A 21,315-nucleotide genomic window follows, 5' to 3' on the forward strand; every position below is an offset into this window, starting at 1 on the left:
TTACAGTGGGAAGGTGGTGCCAGAAGAGGCCACCCCCAGGGCGGGACACGGGAAGGAAAGAGGTGAGGAGCAGGCTGGGCTAGGGGGACAAAGAGGGGGTCCAGGAAGGGCTTCCGCCAGGCTCCAATGGCTCTGCCTCAGTATATCCAATTACGCTCACGTGGCAGCCTCACCACGTTTCAGACGCCCTCCCAGGAGCCCCCGCTCAGTCCCATGCATCCCTGCTGGGTGCTGAGCAAGAGGACCATATGGAAGGAATAATAAGACAATTAACTTTCCATTAAAGAACAATATATGTGGGTTTTTAGAGAGGCGAGCGGCAGCAATCTCTACCCAGCGGCACACTTCACACCCACGCCCCGCCCACCCCCTCCTCACGCACCCCACACCCCAATCATCTACACTAGGAGAGAGCAGGGTGCCGCTGGGCCTCAGCGGGAGGTGGCTGGAGGAGGGGGGTGCTGCACCAGGAGCAGAGCCCCTAGGATGATGGTTTGGAGGTTCCAGTAACCCTGGGGAGGGAGTGTGATGGGCCTGGGTGGGTCTCCCTCACCACCACTCTCCGGACTGAGCACATTAGCTGGGACAACCGTGCATGTCCTGCGTGAGTGCAGGTCCACCTGGCCGAGGTGGACTGACTCTTGGGACACATGTGAACCACAGTGCTTTGATAGAAGGACCAACTGTAGGTCTGGGGGGTCACAACAACTTGAACTCCCATTCTGGCCCTCTCAGGGCTGCTTCTGTCCCCTGGCACCTTCCCCCACCCCAGCTTCCTTCATCCTCTTCTGCTGCCCCTCTAGCGTTCTGAGCTTCCCTGGCACTCCCGGACATTGCTGATCCCACCTGAGATGCCCAGAGAGGACCCCTTACCCCGAAGCGGGGCCAAACACAGCTCTGGCCAGCACCCCCTGAGCCAGTGTGTGACAGCGCATGTGTTTCAGGAACTGGCGGTACCAGCGGGGTGTGTGAGTGGAGGAACGGGGAGAAGGCTGTTTTTCTTTATTTATGTGGTTGCACCGGGTCTTAGTTATGGCAGGCAAGCTCCTTAGTTGTGGCATGTGAACTCTTAGTTGTGGCATGCATGTGGGATCTAGTTACCTCACCAGGGATTGAACCTGGGCCCCCTGCAGGGGGAGCGTGGAGTCTTATCCACTGCACCACCAGGGAAGTCCTGGGAGAAGCCTGTTTCAAGGGCACCTGCGGAGGGCCCTGTTCCTGCCTCTCTGAGCCCCTCAGGAAAGGGGTCCTCAATGTGGCCAGATTTTGGTCCTTGCCTGGAGCCAGCTCCAGATGTGGCACTCTGCAAATATTAATTACACATTCCCAGGGAGCACTGAGCAGACACGGTGTGGGCATGGCCAGGGGCAGACAAGATGGGCTAGGACTATGGTGCCATCACTGGTTCAAAAATCCCATTTCTGGCTACCCACAGAAGTGGGGACACATGAACAGCATTTGTCTGATTCACCACGACTGTCCAGAGAAGCCCAGCCGTGGGGAGGGGAGCAGGAGACTTGGGGTCAGGGATCTCTGAGTCCTGGGGTCTCGCTCTCTGTGGATGCAGCTCAGCAGTCCAGGGCAGGGACCGCCCCAGGCCTGCACCTCTGCCTTGATAGTTCTCCCCAACCCCACCACTACCCAGGGCTAGCAAGTCAGGGCTCCAGGATGGGACTGGTGGGTAAAGACAGTCAACCACACCTTGGTTTCCCCACGAGTGACTAGCGGCATACAGCCGGGCTAAGGCCGTCACGGGGGCGGAAGCAGCCAGGGACGTAGGCAGGGCTTTGAGCCACTTCTGCCCTGAGACACGTGTGGGGGTTGATGTGGACTGAGAAATGCTCCCACAGGTCCAGACTTGGATTGAGCTTTCCCAGAGGATGGCCTGTAGTCCACAGACATGACCATCCCACGTCTCTGCTCCCATACCAGCTCTAGCCAGACAGACTTTCCTCACCTCCGACCCCCACCCCAGACAGAGGATCTTCTCACTTCCTTCTGTAGAGACCCTCCACGGAAGGTGTCCCACCCAAATCAGGAATCCGTCCCAGGGCTGGTGCACCTGATGAGCCACTGGTTCTTCCTCCTGTCTGACTATAATTTGTCCTGCTTTGCTTTCCCACAAGGTCCCCAGAGTTGTTCCCTTTCTACCCTGGACACCCAGTCAGAAGGGAATAGGTCCCTGGCTGTACCCATCAGAGTGACCTGGGCTTCAGAGTGGGGAGACAGGCTGTCTCCACATGGTCCCCCGTGCACCCCCAGGCACCTGACGAATTATTCATCCTGATCAACCTCATTATGTGAATGAGCTCAGAGCCCAAGCATATGCTCTCTGCTGTCCCCCCAAAGGATGACAATATGGTGCTGATGGGCAAGGGTAGGAAAGGGGTTTAGGAGACCTCGCTCAGCTTCTAGGGGCCCTGGAGGGGGCAGACTGCAGTAGAGCCCATACTTCTGTGGCCTGTTCACAGCAGGAGTAAGCCAGGGCTGGCGGGGCTGGGTTTACCCGGTGGGGCACGGCTCAGGAGCACCAGGCCACAGTGGGCGCTCCTACTCTGTGCTGGCCCTGGGGTTAGATGAGGAAATGTGACAGGGTCTTTGCAGACAGCCCCCACACTCCACCAAGGTGTGCCATGGTGTCCAGCCTGTAAATGGGCCACAGTCTGCACCCAACCACACCCCCATGGGGTTGTGGTGAGGTCGGGAGGAGGAAAGTGCCAAGACAAGGAAAATGCTCCTAAATGCCACCGTCTGCAGTTTCTGAACTCTTGCAGCTGCCAGCTCTATGGCACCCAGCTTCTGCGGGTCGGGCTGCCTCTAGGACTGGGGCTGGTGGAGAGGGCAGCCATGTTGGGGAAGAAAGCCAAGGATCACCCCAGTGGCAAGGTGTTTGGGGGCCCACCGAGGAAGCATGGAGAGGGGCGGGCCTAATGGGGACTGAGGCCATAAGCTTGGCAGAGGTGGTACCAGGGTCCACGGAGCATTGCAGCTGGGTCAGGGCTTTGATGCATGCGTCCTCCTGACTCTCAGAGCCTGGCTCTCAGGGCAGGGGCTGGCCACATGGGCCCTCTCATATGCACTTGAAGGAGAGCTCTGGTGGCTTTGTCAGGGGTGCCAGGGGTTGTGGGGAAGAGGGGCCGCTTGGCTCCCTCCTGCTCTCACAGGGTTGCCCTTTTCCTCTAGAACTCTTCACCTGCTCCCCGGCTGCCCACCTCACAGGGGTGTCCTGTGCCAAGAAGCAGCCCCAGAGCTGTCAGTGGGAAACAAGAAGCTAAGGAAGCAGGTGAGAAAAACTGGAGCAGGACAGAGAGCCACTGGAGAGCTGGCAGCCGTCGACAAGCAGAGGGATGCCAGAAGGAGCCCGGAACGCCAGGTCAGCACTTCTCTGCCTGGCCATAGCCACACCAAACCTGGCCCAGATCCCCTCTTTTTCAGGCTCATCCTGCCCACCCCAAGAGGGAAGGCCTAGCTAGAGGAGAAGCAGCGCCCTGGGACAGGAGTCAGGAGCCCTGTGTTCAAGCCCCAGTTCTGCTGTACCCGGCTGCGTGACTTTGGTAACCACTGGGAAGGTGGGAGTGGGGAAAGATGTGCTCATTGGTGAAAGTGTCTGGAATCACTCAACTCCCATCAGAAAGGAAGGGAACAACATATCCTGGGAATGAAAATGATCAATGAGGGAAATTCAGATTTGATTTCTAGAAGTGTATCTGTGTCAGCCTGTCCCCTGCCATTCTCACCACCTCATCCTCCAGCCAGACCTCCCAGCCACGCCATGGACCAAGAATGAGGATCAGAGAGGGTCTAGGACTTGCCCAGGAGCACACAGTGGGTATGCTGAGCTGGATTCCATCTCTGGTCCGCACCATCCAGGAAGCTATGGTTCAGACAGACCTGAGTCTCAGGCACGAAATGTGTACGTTATTTTCCCACTGGCAAACTTTTAGGGTCTGAGTGCCCACCACTATAAAATAAGCAGTATCCTTGAGCTGAGGATTGAAAGTATGGAAGATTCTTGACTGGAAGTGCATGGTTAACTCCTTATGTGGGGTACATCTTATGTCCCAATATGAAGCTTGGAGAGGCACATTACACACATTCCAGGGAACTCTCATTTCTTCATTAACCTACACAGCTGCACTCTTGGCAGTGCCCACTTAGAACCTAGTAAGTGCTGGGTGCTATTCCTGAGCATAAATTGACTTCTGTTCCGGAACAGCTTTTCCTACAGTGCCTTCTCTGGAAAGCTCTGCCGGCCTCCAAGTGTGGCTGAGTCATTGAAAGTTCACAGGAAGAGAGTACGATGGGGGTTACTGCAATTCAAGCCCAGTAACCAGGGAAAGGAGATTCAGAGAGGCTGGGCCACTGGGGTTGGGCGGAAGGACCCCCAGCAAGTGGATGGCTCAGACCCCCACCCGGACTCCCCCTCCTAGCTATGTTACCACCACATTAGCCACCCCTGATCAGCCCCATCCTGTGCCAGAGGTCCTACATCCACAGCCAGTGTCAACACATTCACTGCCACCCCCATTTCCTGGGTACCTGCTACAAGTTAAGCATGGCGAAAGGCCCGAGGACACCACCTCATAGCAGCTGCCCCACAGACGTACCTCTGCTGACCTGGCCCTGACCAAGAGAGACACAGGAACACAGTGGCGTATCTAATCGCCAAGCCGGGGGCCTGGACCCCCAATAATAACTCCACTTACTCTGCTGTGCCCAAGCCCACCATCAGTACGAGATCCCCATTAACCCCCTGTTCAGTTCAGGTTGCACTTTCTGGCCCAAGCCTCCAGTAAGAGCTCCTTAAAGTCCAGCACGTACCTGGGAGCCCCACCCCAAGCACTCCAAGAGCTCAGCTCTCCAAGCCTCTGCGTTTCCACGTAAAGAGCGACAGCTCAGGAGCCTGTGGCCCGACAGCGACACATTTTGCAGCCTTCTGGGGGTGACGGATGGCCTGCTCTTCACATCACTATTTCAAATATTAACATAATCTCCCAGGATGAATGTGGTCGCTCGCGCCTAATCAATCACCCCTCCCACCCCCGATACCTCATCTCACCAAGTACTCGCTTGCCACTTGTCTCGTGCTGCAGCTCCTTGAGCAGGCAGCACTGACTGCTCTCCGGGGTTGTTCGGCCTGGCCACCCCACTCATTGCGAGGACAGTCTCTCTGGCTTCCGTGCACAACTACACCCACGGGACCCTCCAGGACCTGGACTCCACTCCGTATGCTGCCTCAAAAACAGATCTCACCCTCCTGAAAAGCCTGACACCTACCCATCAGAGCCGACTAAGTACCACCTCAACATTGTGACCTGGGGAAGAGCAGGCCAAGACCCGAAGGAATCACTGTGTCTCTGTTTCCCCACCTGCCCCCATGAGTCCACAGTGTCCCATCACGCTGGGTCCTCAACTGCACCAAGCTTTCCTCACTCCTTATTGCTGAAGCCCTTCCCCCACTTCCAGCTGGAACAGGGTCCCTAAAGGGAAAGCCAGTGGCACCAGGCTTACCTCACGGAGCTGCTGCACACCCCCAAAGATCCGCATCACGCCATCGATCTCCTGCTCCAGGCGCCGGGCCCAGTGCTGCATCCTGTGTGCAGAGAGGAGAGGAGTGTCAGGAGGACCTGCCTGGGGCTGGAACAGCCCCGCCCCAGCCACCGAGAGGTGACACGCAGCAGCCGCCCCTTCAGAACCCAATTTTCACTAGAAGAGAAACAGAGGCTGGGAACCAGAGCGTGCCTCTGATTCCCTTTGAAGTCTGGACCCGGTGGCCCAGGCTCTCCTCACGTACTGTTGGACAGCCAGGGAGGGGAGCAGATTATAGTTTAAATGCACTGAGGGAGTCCAGCGGCTCCAAGAAGCCTGCAGGGAGACTATTTTTCACTGTGAAGAGCCAGCCCTTGATGCTGCTGCTCTGAACATGGGGACTCAGGATACCAGGGAGGAGGGGACGTGAGTGAGCCTGGTGTCTGCTGGATCTCAGAGCCTTCTGCCCCAAGGCTGGGTGGCACCTAGGCAAGGGGAGGGAACATGAGAGCTGCTGCCACCACCAAGTCACTGTGTAACCTGGGGCAGGCCCCTGCCCCTCTGGGCCTCATTTAAACAGTGGACATGGAGAGCTTCCTGCTCAGACGGCCCTCGCCTTTCCAGTACCCTAGTAAACAGAGGCTCATCACTAGATGCCCCACGTGAACTGTCTACCCACAGGTCCAGTTCAGACTATCCCACACCTTTCTGGGGGCCTGGCAAGCCCCATGAGCCCTTCACCAGAGCCACCAGCCTGAGCAGGTCTCCCTTGCACTGGTGCCATGCTGAGCTCGCTTTAACCTATCTGGGTCTCACTATCCTCCTCCAGAAAGTGGGGATAATTTGGGGCCACCTTGTAGGGTTTGAGAAGAACACATGGGAACTGGAGGGTCAAGGGTGCTGCACAGGGATCTCTGTGAGGGGACAGGATGGATAGGTGGTCACAAGGTCCTGTATTCTCAGCCCACGCTCATGAACAGGGATGGTGTCTGGGGAGAGGGCTGGCTTGGGTTCTAACCTGTGATCCCACTTTAGGCAGTGCCAGATCAGGTGAGCAAAATCACACCAGCGCTTGCCAGGGCCTGCCGGCCAGAGAGACACTCTCCACACTGCCAAAAGCACTTTCTGCTGTGACCAAAGCCCCTGCCCTAATGCATGTGAAAGGCATCTCAACTTCCAGACACAGAACAAAGCCTTCTCCGGGAGGGCTCATAGGAGAACTACCACACAGACTGAAATATGCTCACAGGTTAATAAGCACATCCCGTCAGGCCAGGTAAGGGTGGGGTGAAGCCAGCCCCCAGCTTCTGGAAGGGTACCCCAGGAGCCATGGGATCCGGGAGATTGAGTCTGGCCCCAACTCCTGCCCTGGGCCTGCCACCCTCCCCACCACCCCTACTGCCACTCGGGGCCAGGACTCTTATAGCTCCCTGGGTCAGAAAAGCCAAAGTCTTTACCCCAGCCCCCTGCCCCATATCCCTGTGGCTGGGGGCTGGGCCCTTGCCATTGTGTGTGCCCGCATCGGTTGGCATGGGAACTCAGATCAGGAAGCGGGCGGATCACTAATTGCAATTTGCCAAGCTGAATGTCAGGACCGTGATGGAAAAAAAAAGTCAACATCAAAAGAAAGAGGTATTGGGCTTCCCTGGTGGTGCAGTGGTTAAGAATCCGCCTGCCAACGCAGGGGACACTGGTCCAAGCCCTGGTCCGGGAAGATCCCACACGCCATGTAGCAACTAAGCCCATGCGCCATAACTACTGAGCCTGAGCTCTAGAGCCAGTGAGCCACAACTACTGAGCCTGCGAGCCACAACTACTGAAGCCCACATGCCTAGAGCCAGTGCTCCGAAACAAGAGAAGCCACCGCAGTGGGAAGCCCGTGCACCACAACAAAGAGCAGCCCCTGCTCGCCGCAACTAGAGAGAGCCCGTGTGCAGCAACAAAGACCCAACGCAGCCAAAAATAAATAAATAAATAAATAAATAAATAAATAAATAAAATCTAGTTTTTAAAAAAAGAGAAAGAGGTATCAGCTTCAGCTTGTTGCTGGCTGAGACACAGCCTGATGCCCACCTCTGCTCCCCACTGCAGGGGAAAAGCTAACCCCAAGCCCAGGTGGAGGCCAGGCTGCAGGCCAGGCTATGAAGGGTGATCAGGCCTCAACCACCAGGGGAGGTTTTTTGCTGGGGGAGGGCAAAGCCCAGCAGAGAACGGAGAGCCTGCTTGTCCCCTGGCTCCAGGTCACCAGGAGCTGATGGCTTGGCCCTGGCTGAGCCATAAGCACCTGACAGTGTGTCAGGTGGCTGTTTTATGCTCCTGAGACAGAGCCTGGGATGCTACTATGGGCCACAGGGACTGGCCTACCCCTGACACATCAGAACAGGCACACCCTCCTGGGGTCTAGAGGTGGCTCTAGCCCTTGGTCTGGCACGGTGGGTCTGATGGGTAGACCCCAGGCCCCAGCCGCAATGCCCACCATCACGACGCCAGGGAAAACAAGTTATTCTGATCATTCACCTAAACCAAACCCAACTAGGAAGGCAGTATGTGTCCGAGAGTTTAAAAGAACATGATAGATCATTCATTTCATCATCACAGAGACATGAATTTGTGGGTTCCAGAGTTTGGCTGGTGTCCCCGTGCTGGTTCCAAGGGGTGACACATGGGACCCAGGAGGCCAGGAGTCAACTATGCACCTGCAGTGTTCTTGCCCAGAGGCAGGAGAAACCACCCACCAAGCCCGTACTAACCCTGGCCAGGCACAGTCATACTCACACCAACAGAAGGCCATGGGGGCTTTGAAAGGATGGGGGATGCATCAGGATTCGTGGCGCCACTGGGTCAAAGGCAAACTGACCAAATCCTGCCTGGGGTCCCATGAATATGGACCCAGGTGCCTGCATCTCCCATTGCTCCCTGGCCAGACAGTGTGGCCCATGGGTCACCCCCCCAAAAGGGTAGATCCCCCTGCTGGCTCCCCACATCCCTGTGATTTTCCATGCAATTCATTGAGATGACACTGCTTATCTCCAAGTGTCTCTAAGTGCCAAATTAGCAAGACAGTGAGGAGAGAGAGTGTCTGGGAGGAGGCACGTGCAGCCGGGGACTGCAGCCGGCATGATGTCTGGTGTGGCATGACAGCCTCACACCATTATGTCCTCCAATGTGCCCAAACCTAGTGGGGTGCAGGCACTGAGCCCCCATTTCACAAACAAGAAAACTGAGGCCCCTGGCAAGGACAGGTGCGGAGCCATGTTCTACAGAGAGAAGCCAGACCTGTCTTCCTGGCTCCATCAGCTCCATGACCCCACCCTCCTAGGACAATGCAGCCTCTGGGAAGCCTAAGGGAGAGGCTGCCTCTGTCAGCTGTGTGACCTCAGAGAGTTCTTGCCCCTCAGGAACCTCAGCTTTCCGGTCTATAAACAGGGAAGATAATGACTGGCTGAATACCTTTCAGGGCCAAATCCACACGGAAGCTTGATGGGCAGTATTATTATTGGGCAGTCCCCTGAGGGCTAGAAGCTCATCAAATCCAGCCCTTCCTCGCTTCCCAGTGCTCAGAAAATCTTCCCTGAATGCCTGCTGGGGGGAGAAAGCACAGAGGGAGGGAAATGTGGAAAGGGTTTCCCTAATGGCTCTCTGTAACCCCCTGCTCCCCAGGCTGAGAGAGGCCGGGAGCAGGCACAGGGCAAAGATGTGTGTGTCCCAGGGCTAGAGGGTTGAGGGCAGCCCAGCAGGAAGATGACACCAGCTGCTGTGGGACTCCAGGTCTTTTAGTCTCCAGGGCATGTTTCAGAACCAAGAGGAGTACGTGAGGGAAGAGGAGGTGTCATCATTAGGCAAGGGAGCAAAATCATCCATATGTGGAGCGAGGAGCTGGAGCTGAGGACCCCCTTTAGCAGACAGAACTATCAAGACTCCCACTAGAAGGCTGGGGAGGCCCCAGGTCAAGCTACAAGAGCAGTGAAGGCCTCCAGCTCCGAGGCCAGATACACAGGCTCCCCCAGACAGGGAGGAAGAGGTAGGGAAGATGCGAGAGGGGAGGAAGGGAGGGGAAGGGAGGGGAGGAGAGGGGAGGGGAGGGGAGGGGAGGGAAGAGAAGAGGGAAAGAGCCTGTATACAGATGCAACAGCATAGTTTAAACTGTTGCCAGTTGTTAATTTTATACGTGAAGTTGTTGATCAGAATGTGATTTAATTGTACAGTATAATCTAGGCTTTTGGAATAAATTATGCAGAAAACTCATCTATAATTAAATCAAAAAAACAGAGACAGGTGACACTGCACGTTCACCCTCAGAGGGCAAGGGTAGGTGTGGGCGGCTGGACCCTGCAGAGGGACGAGAGGGAAGGGGGAGGGCTTTGTTCAAGAGCAGACAGGGGAAGGCCCAGGAGAGGCTAAGGCCCAGTAGGGGCGAGGATCTCTGGACCCCCACCTACCTCTGCAGGCCTTCTTACCACTCCTAAGGAGGCGTTTTCCTTGCCATCAAAGCCTTGCTACAGACTTCCTCTGCCAGGCAGACTGGGGGCCTAAGAGCAGTCTGCAGCTCTCCCCTCAGCTCAATCAAGGCAGTCATCGTAGAGGGGGAGATGCCGAGGGTAGAACAACAGGTGAGGTGGGAGGAGTGGAGGGCAGGGCAGGGCTAGGCTAGGGCAGGTGAAGGGTGCAGGGGAGCAGTCACAGGGGAGGCCACTTGCTGCCAAGGGTACTATGAGCCAAACTTGGCAATGGTGGGGGCCCACGGGTCTCCTGCTTCCCTTGTGACGGACTGGCCAATTACTCTTTCAGCTCTGGGGGAGGCAATGATTTCAAATAAAATGCTATTTAATTATTCTGATCATATTTCAGCTGGCCTGCCACCTCCCACCTTGGTGCCTTAGCAGTCTTCTGAAGGGGAAAGAAAGACAGGGCAGGAGGCGGGGGTAAGAGAAAGACGGAGAGACAGAGACACAGACATGAAGAGAGCCCAAGAGAGCTGGTCTAGAGGGCCTGGGTGTCAGGTTCACCCCGTCTCAGGGGATTACTGGTGGATGGGCAAGAGGGCCACTCCCCATTCCAGCCTGGAGAGGCCATGCAAAGCTCAGAGAGCAGTCGTGGCCCCTGCTGAAGCAGGGCTTGGGACATGGCCAACCCCTCCCCAGGCCACAGTCCTGCTGCAAACAGCAGGAAGCTCAAGGCTGCACCCCAGGATCGTGGTACCTCCAGAGCCACCTCCCCCGAGGAGTCCTCCCCGACCACTCTGTGGATATCCCTCTCTACCTAGACTGAGTGCCCAGATTCAGCCCTGGCTCTTCCGTGACCTTAGACCAGATGAGCCCTCTTAGGCCTCAGTTTTCCCGTCTGGAAAATGGAGATAAAGCTCACCACTTGTCTACCTCCTAGGACCCCAAACAGAAGCAGGTGGAAACCACTGCCTCATGGAAGGGATGACTGCCCCACACACTCATGCACACACAGACCCATCTGAGTGGCGGGGCCGCTCTCCCCTCAATCCTGTCCCCTTCCTCAGACCTGCAGCTCATTAAGCGTGGGATGGCTGTACCTCCTCCTTGGACTGGGGCCTCTAGGTGGGCTGCAGCACTCCCTACACTACCTAAGAGACCCCGACACAGGGGAGACTCCTTGGGAAAGGTAGGGCCTCCGATGACCAGAGCATCCTTCGTGCTTGTCTGCTCAGGAGAGAAGACTCTTGGCCTCAACATCTTTCAGGACTCAAAGCCCAGGGTAGGGCCCCCAACCTTGATTTGATCACAGCCTCCCAAGAAGAGAGGGCAAGTCTAGCCAAGGTCATTCACTCTGCAGAGGCCAAGTGGGCCAAGCCACTCCAGACCATTGAGATCAGAGTGCCTAGAGGCACGGAGACCAGTCAGCACTGACCTGGCACTGCACAAACCACAGTGGGGTGGGGGATGCACAGAGGCCTGGGGAGAGGGGAGCATGCTGGCTCAGCCAATTCACGTGGAATAAGCTCCCCAGTTAGCCATCTACCACTTTACAAGCAGGGAAACTGAGACGCAGGACTCAAAGGGACAGGCTCACCGTCAGTGGATTTGTGATTCTGCTTAAGGGGCTCCTAGTGTAACATGGGGCTCCCAGGAGCATCGTCCCCACCCCACCCCCACCCAACCCATGCACACAAGGACGAAGGTAGCCCACTTATCACAAGGGATCCTCAGAGATCCCCTGGTGCTGGGGAGGGGCTGGTGCTGCTGAAGCTCAAATTAGTCCAAATCCATCGGCCTCGACTATGTGTGTCTTGGGACCCTGCCCAAATACTGCTCGTTAATGAGGTTATTAATTATGGGGCTGTCCCTTCCCTTTCTTTGTCGGGGGCGGGGGGGGGGGAACCCTTCCCTTCCAGTGGGCTCTCGGCTGGGAGGCAGCGAGCCTGTGCCTCCCCGCTTAGACTAACAGTGAACAGTCATCCACTTTAATTAGGGCGCCAGGTCCAGCCCAGTATTTACTCCCAGTAGCCTGATGGGGGGAGGGGACAAGGCCTGGAACAAGGGAGCAGCTCAGGGCTGGGGAGCTGGGCAGTCCATTTGGCCCAGAGAGGGATGGAGAGTGTCCCAGGCGCACACAGCACTCTGCCTCACTCCCCACCATCAGTGCAGGACTGAGGGCCCACAGGGGCACCAGCAGTCAGGGAAGCACACACAAGGATTGGGGCAAGCCAGGGACATGCAAGCTGAGAAGGGGAAGGAGGTTTCCCAGGGGAGATGAGGAGGACAGCATGGAAGGCCCACCTGAGCCTGATTTCTGTTTCTGCCATGGTTAGCTGTGTGACCTTGGTAACATCCTTTCCCCTGTTTGGGCCTCAGGTAACTCATCTAGAAAGTGAACTGCAGCAACACAGTACTGTGTCAAGACTGCCACACCCAGAGCCACAAGGTTCCTGAGCAGTCCCTCAACAGGACCCTCCTCACCAGGCCTGGTCTGGGGTTTCCAGCAGCAGGAGAAGCCCATAAGGGGCACTGCTCCAGCTTCCACGGGAATGAGTTCTGCCCAGCAGTCCCAGGAGAACCAGGAGAGGGGCTAGAGAAGGCACCAGGGAGCTGGGGAGACAAAGGAGGTGTGCAGCAGGAAGGAAAACACCGTTCTGCAGGAGAGCAGGGGACTGACTGTGGCCCAGACCCAGGCTGGAGGGCTTGGCCAGGGTGGGGATGGGCCCTGGGGCCGAATCTCCTCCAGCCCCTGCCGTGTACCAGGTCCTGCTCTGTGGTCCACACCCAGCTCTGTGGTTTGGACTCTCCAGGTCTCAGCTTCCCTCTCTGCTCAAGGAGGGGTGGCCTGGGGCCTCCACAGGCCACGTGGGGATTTGTTTCCCAAGGGGTCTGACTGGGGCCTTCCTGCCTGCCTCACTGGGTCTGCACCAGTGAGGCCAGGGCTCTCAGTGCACTGCCTTAATTATCTTCACAGCAGTCAGATCATCCCCAGTCCTCAGAGGGAAAACTGAGGCACACAGCAATTGAGTGATGTGCCCAAGGTCACACAGCTAATGAACACCAGTCAGGATGATAAACACCTCTCTTCAGACACCAGTCTTAAATGCCCAGCTGCGGCACGGCATGTCCACTTGGATGCCTAACGGGTCTCTCAAACTGAATGTGTCCTAAACCCAGACACGGACCTCCCTCTGGATCTCCTCCTCCCTTTTCTCTGTACCCCCTGCCTCCCCTGGCTCAGCTGATGCCAGCTCCTTGGTTCAGGCCCGAAGCCTCAGGGTGACCTGCAACCTGCTTTCTCTCGCACCCACATCCAATCTCTCAGCAAGTCATGTTGGCTCCACCTTCACAGTCTGCCCACTGCCCTCCACCTCCCTGGCCCCCAGCCTGGCCTGGGCCGCCATCATCTCTCTCCAGGACAAGTGCAGTCACCAGTTCACTGGTCTTCAACTTCTGTCCTTGCACCCCCTCCCCCAGGCTGTTTACCTCCACAGGCAGCCAGAGCCCCCTGTTAGAACAGTGTCCCTCCTCTCTCAACACCAGGCCACAGCTCCATGACATTAGAAGAAAGACAAAGCCCGTCCAGCGGCCATACTCTCAATGGCCTCCTTGACCTCGCTCCTCAGGCCACACTGGCCTCCTCGTTGTGGCTTGAATACACTCCTGCACTCCCTGCACAGCCTTTGTACATGCTGTTCCCTATGCCTGGATCAGTCTCTCCTCAGAAGTCCTCAGGGCTCCCCTCTCACCTCCTTCAGTGAAGTCCACCTTGCCCCCCATTTTAAGTTGTACCCTCCCAGCAGCAACAGATCTCAGGTGCCCTCCTGGGGTTACCGCCCTCCTGGGCTGTGAGCCCTGAGGGAGGAGGCTCCTGCTCTCCAGCCTGGAGGAACAGGCACTTGGCTGAGCACGCGCACCTCCCCAGAGGGGCCTGATCTCCCCGCCGTCCTGCCCAGCCTGCATGCTGCCGGCCACAGGAGCAGGCAGGTGGGTGTGCAGTGGCAGCCTGTGGAGGGGCTAGAAGTGCAGTGGCTGCCCCAGGGACAGCCACTTTCCCCGGCTCCTCTCCGTATGAATTATTAAAGCTCATTTATGATGGGCCTGCCCAGGCCTGTGGCTTCCGTGCATAATTCATGGCTCTCCCAGGAGGGCCGGGTGCTGGAGCAGCCACTTCTTCCCGGAAGCAAGGAAAGTGCAGGCACGGAATGGCCCAGACCCAGGCTGTCCTCCCCCCATCCCTTTCACCCTGTCCCGATCTCAGATAGCCCAGTACCTCTACCCACCCTGCCCCATCTGGGATTCTGGACACTGGGATCCTGGTTCAGTGCAGACTCCCCTCTCTGTGCCTCGGTTTTCCATCTGTGGACTGACGGAGTTGGTGGTTTTCAAACTGCAGGGAGAGCAGAATCATCTACCTCCACTCCCCAGGGGGCCAAGGACCATGGGTTCCCAAGGTACCAACACCCAGGTGTCATTGTTTGTGAATTTTCCAGCAATCTAGACCTGGGACTTAGCAATGAGCAAGAGGAGTTCAGGAACTAGTTAAGGCATCCCCAGAGAAAAGCAGAAAGTCCAGGCCAGGGACACAGGGTATGGAACAGTCAGTCACTCTGCCCAGGATCCACCATCTGCTCCCCAGGCCTGGAACCACCTGCCTCAGTCACTGACACAGATCATTAACATTTGGGGTCTGCAGAGCCTCCTTCTCTCCCCAGCATGTTCCCCAGGTAGTCAGGTACAATGCAAAAGTAACCCCTGCCTAGGCCCATTTAACAAACTTGTAAACTGAGGTTCAGTGAGGCTGGCTCTTGGAGGCAGGGGTAGATATGTTGACACAGCCCCTGTGCCCAGCCAGGTGCTGTGATGGGAGAGCCACACCCAAGCCTGGTCTCAGGAGGTGCACAGCAGGGTTGAGGCACCTGTGGAGGTCACCAGGAGAGTCAAGGAGGAACCCAGGGGTTCCAGCTGCCTGTTCTTGCCCCACGCCAGTAACTGAAACCTGATTGGAGGTGGCAAGATAGGCCCTGTCCATGTGTCACCAACCACTCCAGCCAGATTCTATGATTCACACATCCCCACCTCCCCTCCTGTACATCCTCCCCACTCCCCAGCATGAGTCAAATCCTCTCTGAGCCACAAATAGCCGTCCTCCATGTGCGTCCTCGACATGGCCTCCTGCTGTGAGGAGGACAGAAACCTCTCTAGGGATCCTCTATTTCTCCTCAGGGTAGAGATCCCCCAGGGAAGCTGGCAGTGTCCCAGAGGACACACTGGGTGCAGAGGAGAGGTGAAGCAAAGACCAGAAAAGAACTCAACCCATCAGGGCAAGCTTTGTTCTCTGGCCTTGTCCCCCGCTACCTGGCCAAGTCACCTCTGCCGGAAAGTCTTCCAGGATTTCTCTCCACCCCTTCCCCCAAACCCACAGTCCTTACTCCACTTTACCAACCCTTGCCTTAGGTTGGAGCTGCAGTCCGGTCCCATCATCAAGCTTCCTGCAAAACTTAGCTTGCAGGATGGCAAAGAAGAGTCTTCTGGAAATGCTTGGGGATAGATTTCCCTGAATATCCTCCCATCACCAGACTGGTACCTGCCCTGTCCAACCCCCTCTGCAGTGGGAGAGAGGCTGGAGGGCAGGGCAGGGAAAGGGCTTCTAACTTCAGCAGGTAGCAGAGCACCAAGGAAAGGAACAGATGATTCAGAGTACCCGTTGTGTGCTGGGTGCTGTGTGTGTGAGGCCACTGAAGTCACACAGCACCCATGGCTAGGTGCTAACTGATTCAGGCCCACTTCATGGATGAAGACGGAGGCCTACGCGGTGAAGCAATGCACTCAAGGCCACACAGCCAGTCTGTGCTCAACCAGAATTTGAACCCAGTAAAGGATGGCTCCAGAGCCCAGGTTCTGTCCCCTAGGCAATTAGGCTTCCTTAATCCCAAAGAGGACTTCAATGGCCAAGATTCAGGAAATAGGGTGCAGGTAAGGGCCACCCCTCATTTATGACCTTTTCCAGCTTTGCGAAGGGATCTACTCCAAATCAGGGCCCTCACTGCCTCCCCATGCAAGCCAAAGCTGGGTGCAGTCAGAGTCCTTCTTTTTACCCCACCAGAGCTACCCTGCTGTAGGAATGTTGTCTCAGCAGTGCAGAGCCCAAGCTCCCTCAAACCCCTCCCATGACGGGGGGTGGGGTGGGGAGGGGGAGATGCCCACTTCCTCTGGGATTTGCTCCTTACTAGTTAGCTCCGGGCTTCTCAGCGCAAGCCAAGCTGCATGTAAATCAAATGTGAGTACTCGGACCACCTTGACTCTCCATGCTCTATGGTGAATCCTTTAGCAATGCAAATCCCCTCTGTGAGCTGCAATGAGGAGGGGCCTTCAGGTGCCACCCCAGCGGCCCCACCCCTTCTGAGAAGTCCCAGGTTGGTGGCCAGAACAAAAGGAGCCACTGCCTGGTGAGCCTGTGTTGTTCTGAAAGATGGCTTGACGAGTAACAGGTTGGCCAAACCCAGTAGGGCTATCACAGACAAAATACTCTGCAGATGTTGCCAGCCTTCTATAGATTCCCTACTAGCTCCCTCACTCCCCATTCATTCATTCATTCATATAGTTACTGAGGCAGGCTCCAAGCTAGGCACCGTGTCTCCAAGGGACACAGTGGTGAGCAGGGCAGATGCAAGCCTGCCCTCGGAAGCTTGGAATTCAACCAGAGCAGACAGCTGATCTGATCCAGACTCAGTAAGTGGAGGGAGGAGGAGTCCGGCGAGCCTTGCGGGGGTGGGATGCACGGCAAGGGGCCTGACCCAGCCTAGGGGTCTGGCCAGGTAAAGGTGGCACTGCAGAGCAGCAGGGCAGTTCAGACAGAGGGTACAGCACGTGCAAGGAAGGCTCAGCAGTGAGCTGTGCGCACGGTGATGCCCTATGAACACCCTCAGACTGACTATGGGCATAAGCAGGCTGCTCCCACACTGAGGCCTGCAGCGCTCCATCCTCAAGGACATGGTGAGTGCCTCCATGTGACGGATGGTGAAGGACAGTGAGCTTCTGACACTGGGGAGATGAGGAGAGCGGGCGCAGTCAGTGGCTGGTAAACTAAGGGTTCAAAGAGCAGGGCTCTCTGCTCAGTCCTCGGCACCCAGCCTGGGAAGGCACAGCTCCACCTGGCCCTCTCCAGAGGCAAACATCTAGCTCTGACAAATCTCCACTTGGATGCCCTAGTCTGCATCTCAAATTCAATGTGTCCAGTACCTGATGGTCCCCTGGACTGACTTCCCCAGCCTCCTCCAGCTTACCTGGTGAAAACTCTGTCCTTTCAGATGCTCAAGCCAAACCCCTGGGGTCTCCTGAGACCCCTTTCCCTTTCTCACACCCAGACCATCAGCAGGTCTCACCACCATCACGGCCATCACCCTGGTGCTCCTCTGTTCACACCTCTCCCCGGGGGCCCCCACTTCAAAGTCATGCTAATTTTTTTTTTTTTTTTTTGCAGTACGCGGGCCTCTCACTGTCGTGGCCTCTCCCGTTGCGGAGAACAGGCTCCGGATGCGCAGGCTCGGCGGCCACGGCTCATGCACGGGCCCAGCCGCTCCGCGGCATGTGGGATCTTCCTGGCCCAGGGCACGAACCCGCGTCCCCTGCATCGGCAGGCGGACTCTCAACCACTGCGCCACCAGGGAAGCCCCAAAGTCATGCTAATTTAATGGCCCAGGCTGTCCTGGTCCTAGCTGCCCTCTGCCCTCCTCTCCTCCCACTCTCCCCTTTTTCTCCTGCTCTAACCACTTCCCACCTCAGGGCCTTTGTGTTGGCCGTTCCTCTGCTTGGAACACTCTTCTCCCAGATACCCATGTGGCTCCCACTCTCCCCTCCTTCCAGGTTTTGCTCAAATGTTTTAGTGAGGCTCACTCTGACCTGCCTCCTCTAGTTAAACCCTCCCCCAAATTCAGCCTGTCCCTTCTCCATGGCATCTGTCACCTTCCAACATAACATATCCTCTGTCTATATCACCTCCCCAGACTGTTGTCTGCCTGTCCCGTCAGTGCCTGGCACATGGCAGATGCTCATGAGTGTGGAGAGAATGAATGAATGGCAGGTTGTGGTGAGTGCCTGTGGAGGGAACAAATGTGCCCACAGTGGGGGAGGCACTGACTGGAAGAGGATGAACTGAGTGGGAGCCTCAGGTAGGACCAAATCCATGGGCTGTCCCACAGCCATGCGTCCCCCTCGCACTGACCTGAGGGCCACCCTTGCCCTGGCATTTGATTTGTTCTACGTTCACAATCATAAAATACAGGAAATATGATCCCATTTTAGAGTCCTTTTTTTAAACTTTAATTTAATTTTATTTATTTATGTTTGGCTGCATTGGGTCTTTGTTGCTGTGTGCGGGGCCTACTCTTCATTGCAGTGCATGGGCTTCTCATTGCGGTGGCTTCTCTTGTTGCGGAGCAGGGGCTCTAGGAGTGCAGGCTTCAGTAGTTGTGGCACGCGGACTCAGTAGTTGTGGCTTATGGGCCCTAGAGCGCAGGCTCAGTAGTTGTGGCGCACGGGCTTAGCTGCTCCGCAGCATGTGGGATCTTCCCAGACCAGGGATCGAACCAGTGTCCCCTGCATTGGCAGGCGGATTCTTAACCACTGTGCCATCAGGGAAGCCCTATGATCCCATTGTAAAGGTTAGAAAACTGAGGGACAAAATGACTCATGGTCACATATGGGGCTCCAGCTCCTCCCCTCCTCAACCCCCGTACCCTGGACCATGCTTTCTAGCAAGCAGCAGGCGGACGGCGCAGTGAGGCCACCAAAGCCCACGGCTCTGGGTCCCTCTAGACGGCCCCGTGATGTCCCCACCCTTCTCCATTTTAGAGTCATGGCCTCCTCCATACGCCAGCGGTCTGGAAACCACCTGTGAAATATATTTCCCCCAGCGCTGGCTCAGGAACCATGTAAATCACTCGGCTTAATGTCCTCTGGGATTGTTCCCCACCACCCCTCCCCAGCCACTCTGTGCCGGTGAATGTGGGGCTGCAGGGCATCAGGCAGGTGGGGCCCCCGTCATGGGCTGTGGGCAGCCCAAGGTACCCCAGGTGCTAGGAGGCACTGTGCAGGGGTGCAGCAGCCTCAGGGAGCACGTCAGCAGGAGAGGGATGGGGCCTGACTGGAGCTTCGGGAACTGGGGCTGGATCCATGTAGGCAAGCCTCTCCCCCACCCCACCCCTGCCCCTTATCCTTGTCCCCCTGTCAGCGGCTTACTCTCAGAGGAAGATGGGTCCTGATGCTCTCCCCGGGCCCCCACAGCCCTGACCAGGGGAGGCCCAAGGCCTTAGGAAGAGCTGGGGACCCTGAGAGGGCCTGTCAGAATTCAGTCTGGAGTAGGGGCTGTGTCTCATCACCACTTGGATGCTGCCTAGAGCACCAGTCATGTGTGGTTATTATTTATTTGGCCTCACTTCCATTTCTTCCTTGCTGACGATCTCTCCCATGGACTGTGAGCTCCCCGAGAGCAGCCCTGGCACACAGCTAAGGTTTGGAGAGGAGACTCAGGCGGGGCAGGGGCCGTCAGGAGGCGGGTCCTGAAACATGGGAGGGCCATGGAGCAATCAGCAGTGTGGATGAGGCATAAGCAAGTGTCAACACAGAGGGGCAGTTGGGAAGGAGTAGGGCAGCCGGCTGAGGAAGCCTGGCGATCTCCCTGGAACAGGCTGCAGACTCTGGCCACTGGCCACATGTACAGGCATCTATGAACAGCTGCCCCCCAACAGGTACAATGGCCAGAATACTCCCCAGAACCAGTACACTGGTCCCCACCCCCTTTCTCTGGAAGCCTCAGTTCTCCTTGCTGGCAGAGCAGCGCAGGGGGAGGGGTCCTATGTTCACCTTCCTATCCTCTATGGCCTTGGCTTTCCACCTTGGCTCACCTGAGTGGCTCTGGAAATATCCTGATGCCCAGGCCCTGCCCCACAAAATTAAATAACACAGCCCATGGGGCCCTGGACCCCACCTTCATCTCTCTCCCCCGAGCAGCCCTTGGAGGCAGCCTCTTGGCTGGGGCATCCCTTGTAAGAGAGCCGCAGGAAGGTGTGTGGGGTGGCCTTTGTTCTGTCGCACCAGCAAAGCCAGGGCCGTGTGGGACCCTGTCCCAGAACATGTAAAAGCTGTTCCAGCTTTCAGAGACGTAACCAGCTTGGCCTGTACACACCTGTGCTGACTCTCTGTTCAGCAAACATTTTTTTAGCACTTGGTGTGCGCTAACCTAGAGCTCAAGCCAAGGACAGGTGGTCGTGACCCCTGCCCACCCTCCAGGCACACAGTCTGGAAGGGGAGGCAGCAGGTCTACTGCAACACAAGAATAGGAGTGACTTCAGGGGGCCTAGGAAGCCCCTGTCCCACATAGGGAAGTCAGGGGAGGCTTCAGGGAACAGTGACTCCCAGTCAAGCACTAAGGGACAGGCAGAGGTCAGCCAGACCATAGGCAGGGTCCTGCTTGGGACTGGCAGGGCCCTTTGCAGCCCACCCAACCTCTCCCCTGCTTACTCAACTCTCAGTTCATAATAGGTGCTTGTTAAGCCCCCATGGACGGAGATGGCTGCTGCCCCGGTGCTGCCGGTCCTGAGGGCAGAGATCCCCTCCTGTGCCCACCACCATGCCTATCAGAAGCAGCCCCCTTGGCCATGGTCTCCATAGCACCAGCTTACAGGGCAGGACAGAGATGGCAGCTATGCAGATGGGGTGACAGAGGAGCATCGTCATCAGCTGCAGAAGAATCCATCACTCTAGAGGGTCCTGGGTATGATGAAGACACTGAGGCTGGAGGAGGAGAGCAGGTGGCTTGCCCAGACTCCCACAGTAAGCTGGAGACGGGCCAGGGCTAGAGTGGAGTAGTAAGAAATTGAGACAAGAAGGGTAGAGGGACAGATGTGATGGAAGAATATAGGAGGGCTGGGTACCCTGAGGGTCCTGCGGTCAGGAGCCTCTCTGGAGAAGGTGAGCTGCAGAAGGGCTATGTACAGCAGTGGCTGAATGCTCAAACCCAAGCACTGGGGTGTGAATCCTGCCTTCACCACTCACCATCTGTGTGATTTCAGCATCACTTAGCCCTGCTGAACCTCAATTTTTCTTATCTGTGAAATGGGAATAAAAATGGACTGATCTCATTGGACAGCATATGTGAAATATAGCACCCGAGGCTCAGATCACAGTGATTGATGATGTAGTTAAAATTACTTCCTTTACAAATGTTTCCTTGAACATGGACACTCTCCCTTTCCTTTCCCTCCCACCTTCTTCCTCTTGTCAGGCCTCTTGTCTGACCCTGAAGCACATCCTGCCTCCTCATTCTCCATCACTCCCCCTC

General features: G+C 56.6%; 1 protein-coding gene across 4 annotated transcripts in view; it reads right to left on the reverse strand.

The window, feature by feature from the left end:
• CACNA2D2 (calcium voltage-gated channel auxiliary subunit alpha2delta 2) overlaps window positions 1-21,315 on the reverse strand; it is a 137,780-nt gene that overhangs the window by 106,589 nt on the left and 9,876 nt on the right. For all 4 annotated transcript variants that reach the window (XM_060021456.1, XM_060021455.1, XM_060021453.1 and 1 more), the window contains exon 2: window positions 5,512-5,593. In XM_060021456.1, coding sequence (XP_059877439.1) covers window positions 5,512-5,593 — 82 coding nt within the window. The remainder of the gene's footprint in view (window positions 1-5,511; window positions 5,594-21,315) is intronic.

The sequence above is a fragment of the Delphinus delphis genome, chromosome 10 (genome assembly GCF_949987515.2).
Source record: "Delphinus delphis chromosome 10, mDelDel1.2, whole genome shotgun sequence".
NCBI lineage: Eukaryota > Metazoa > Chordata > Mammalia > Artiodactyla > Delphinidae > Delphinus > Delphinus delphis.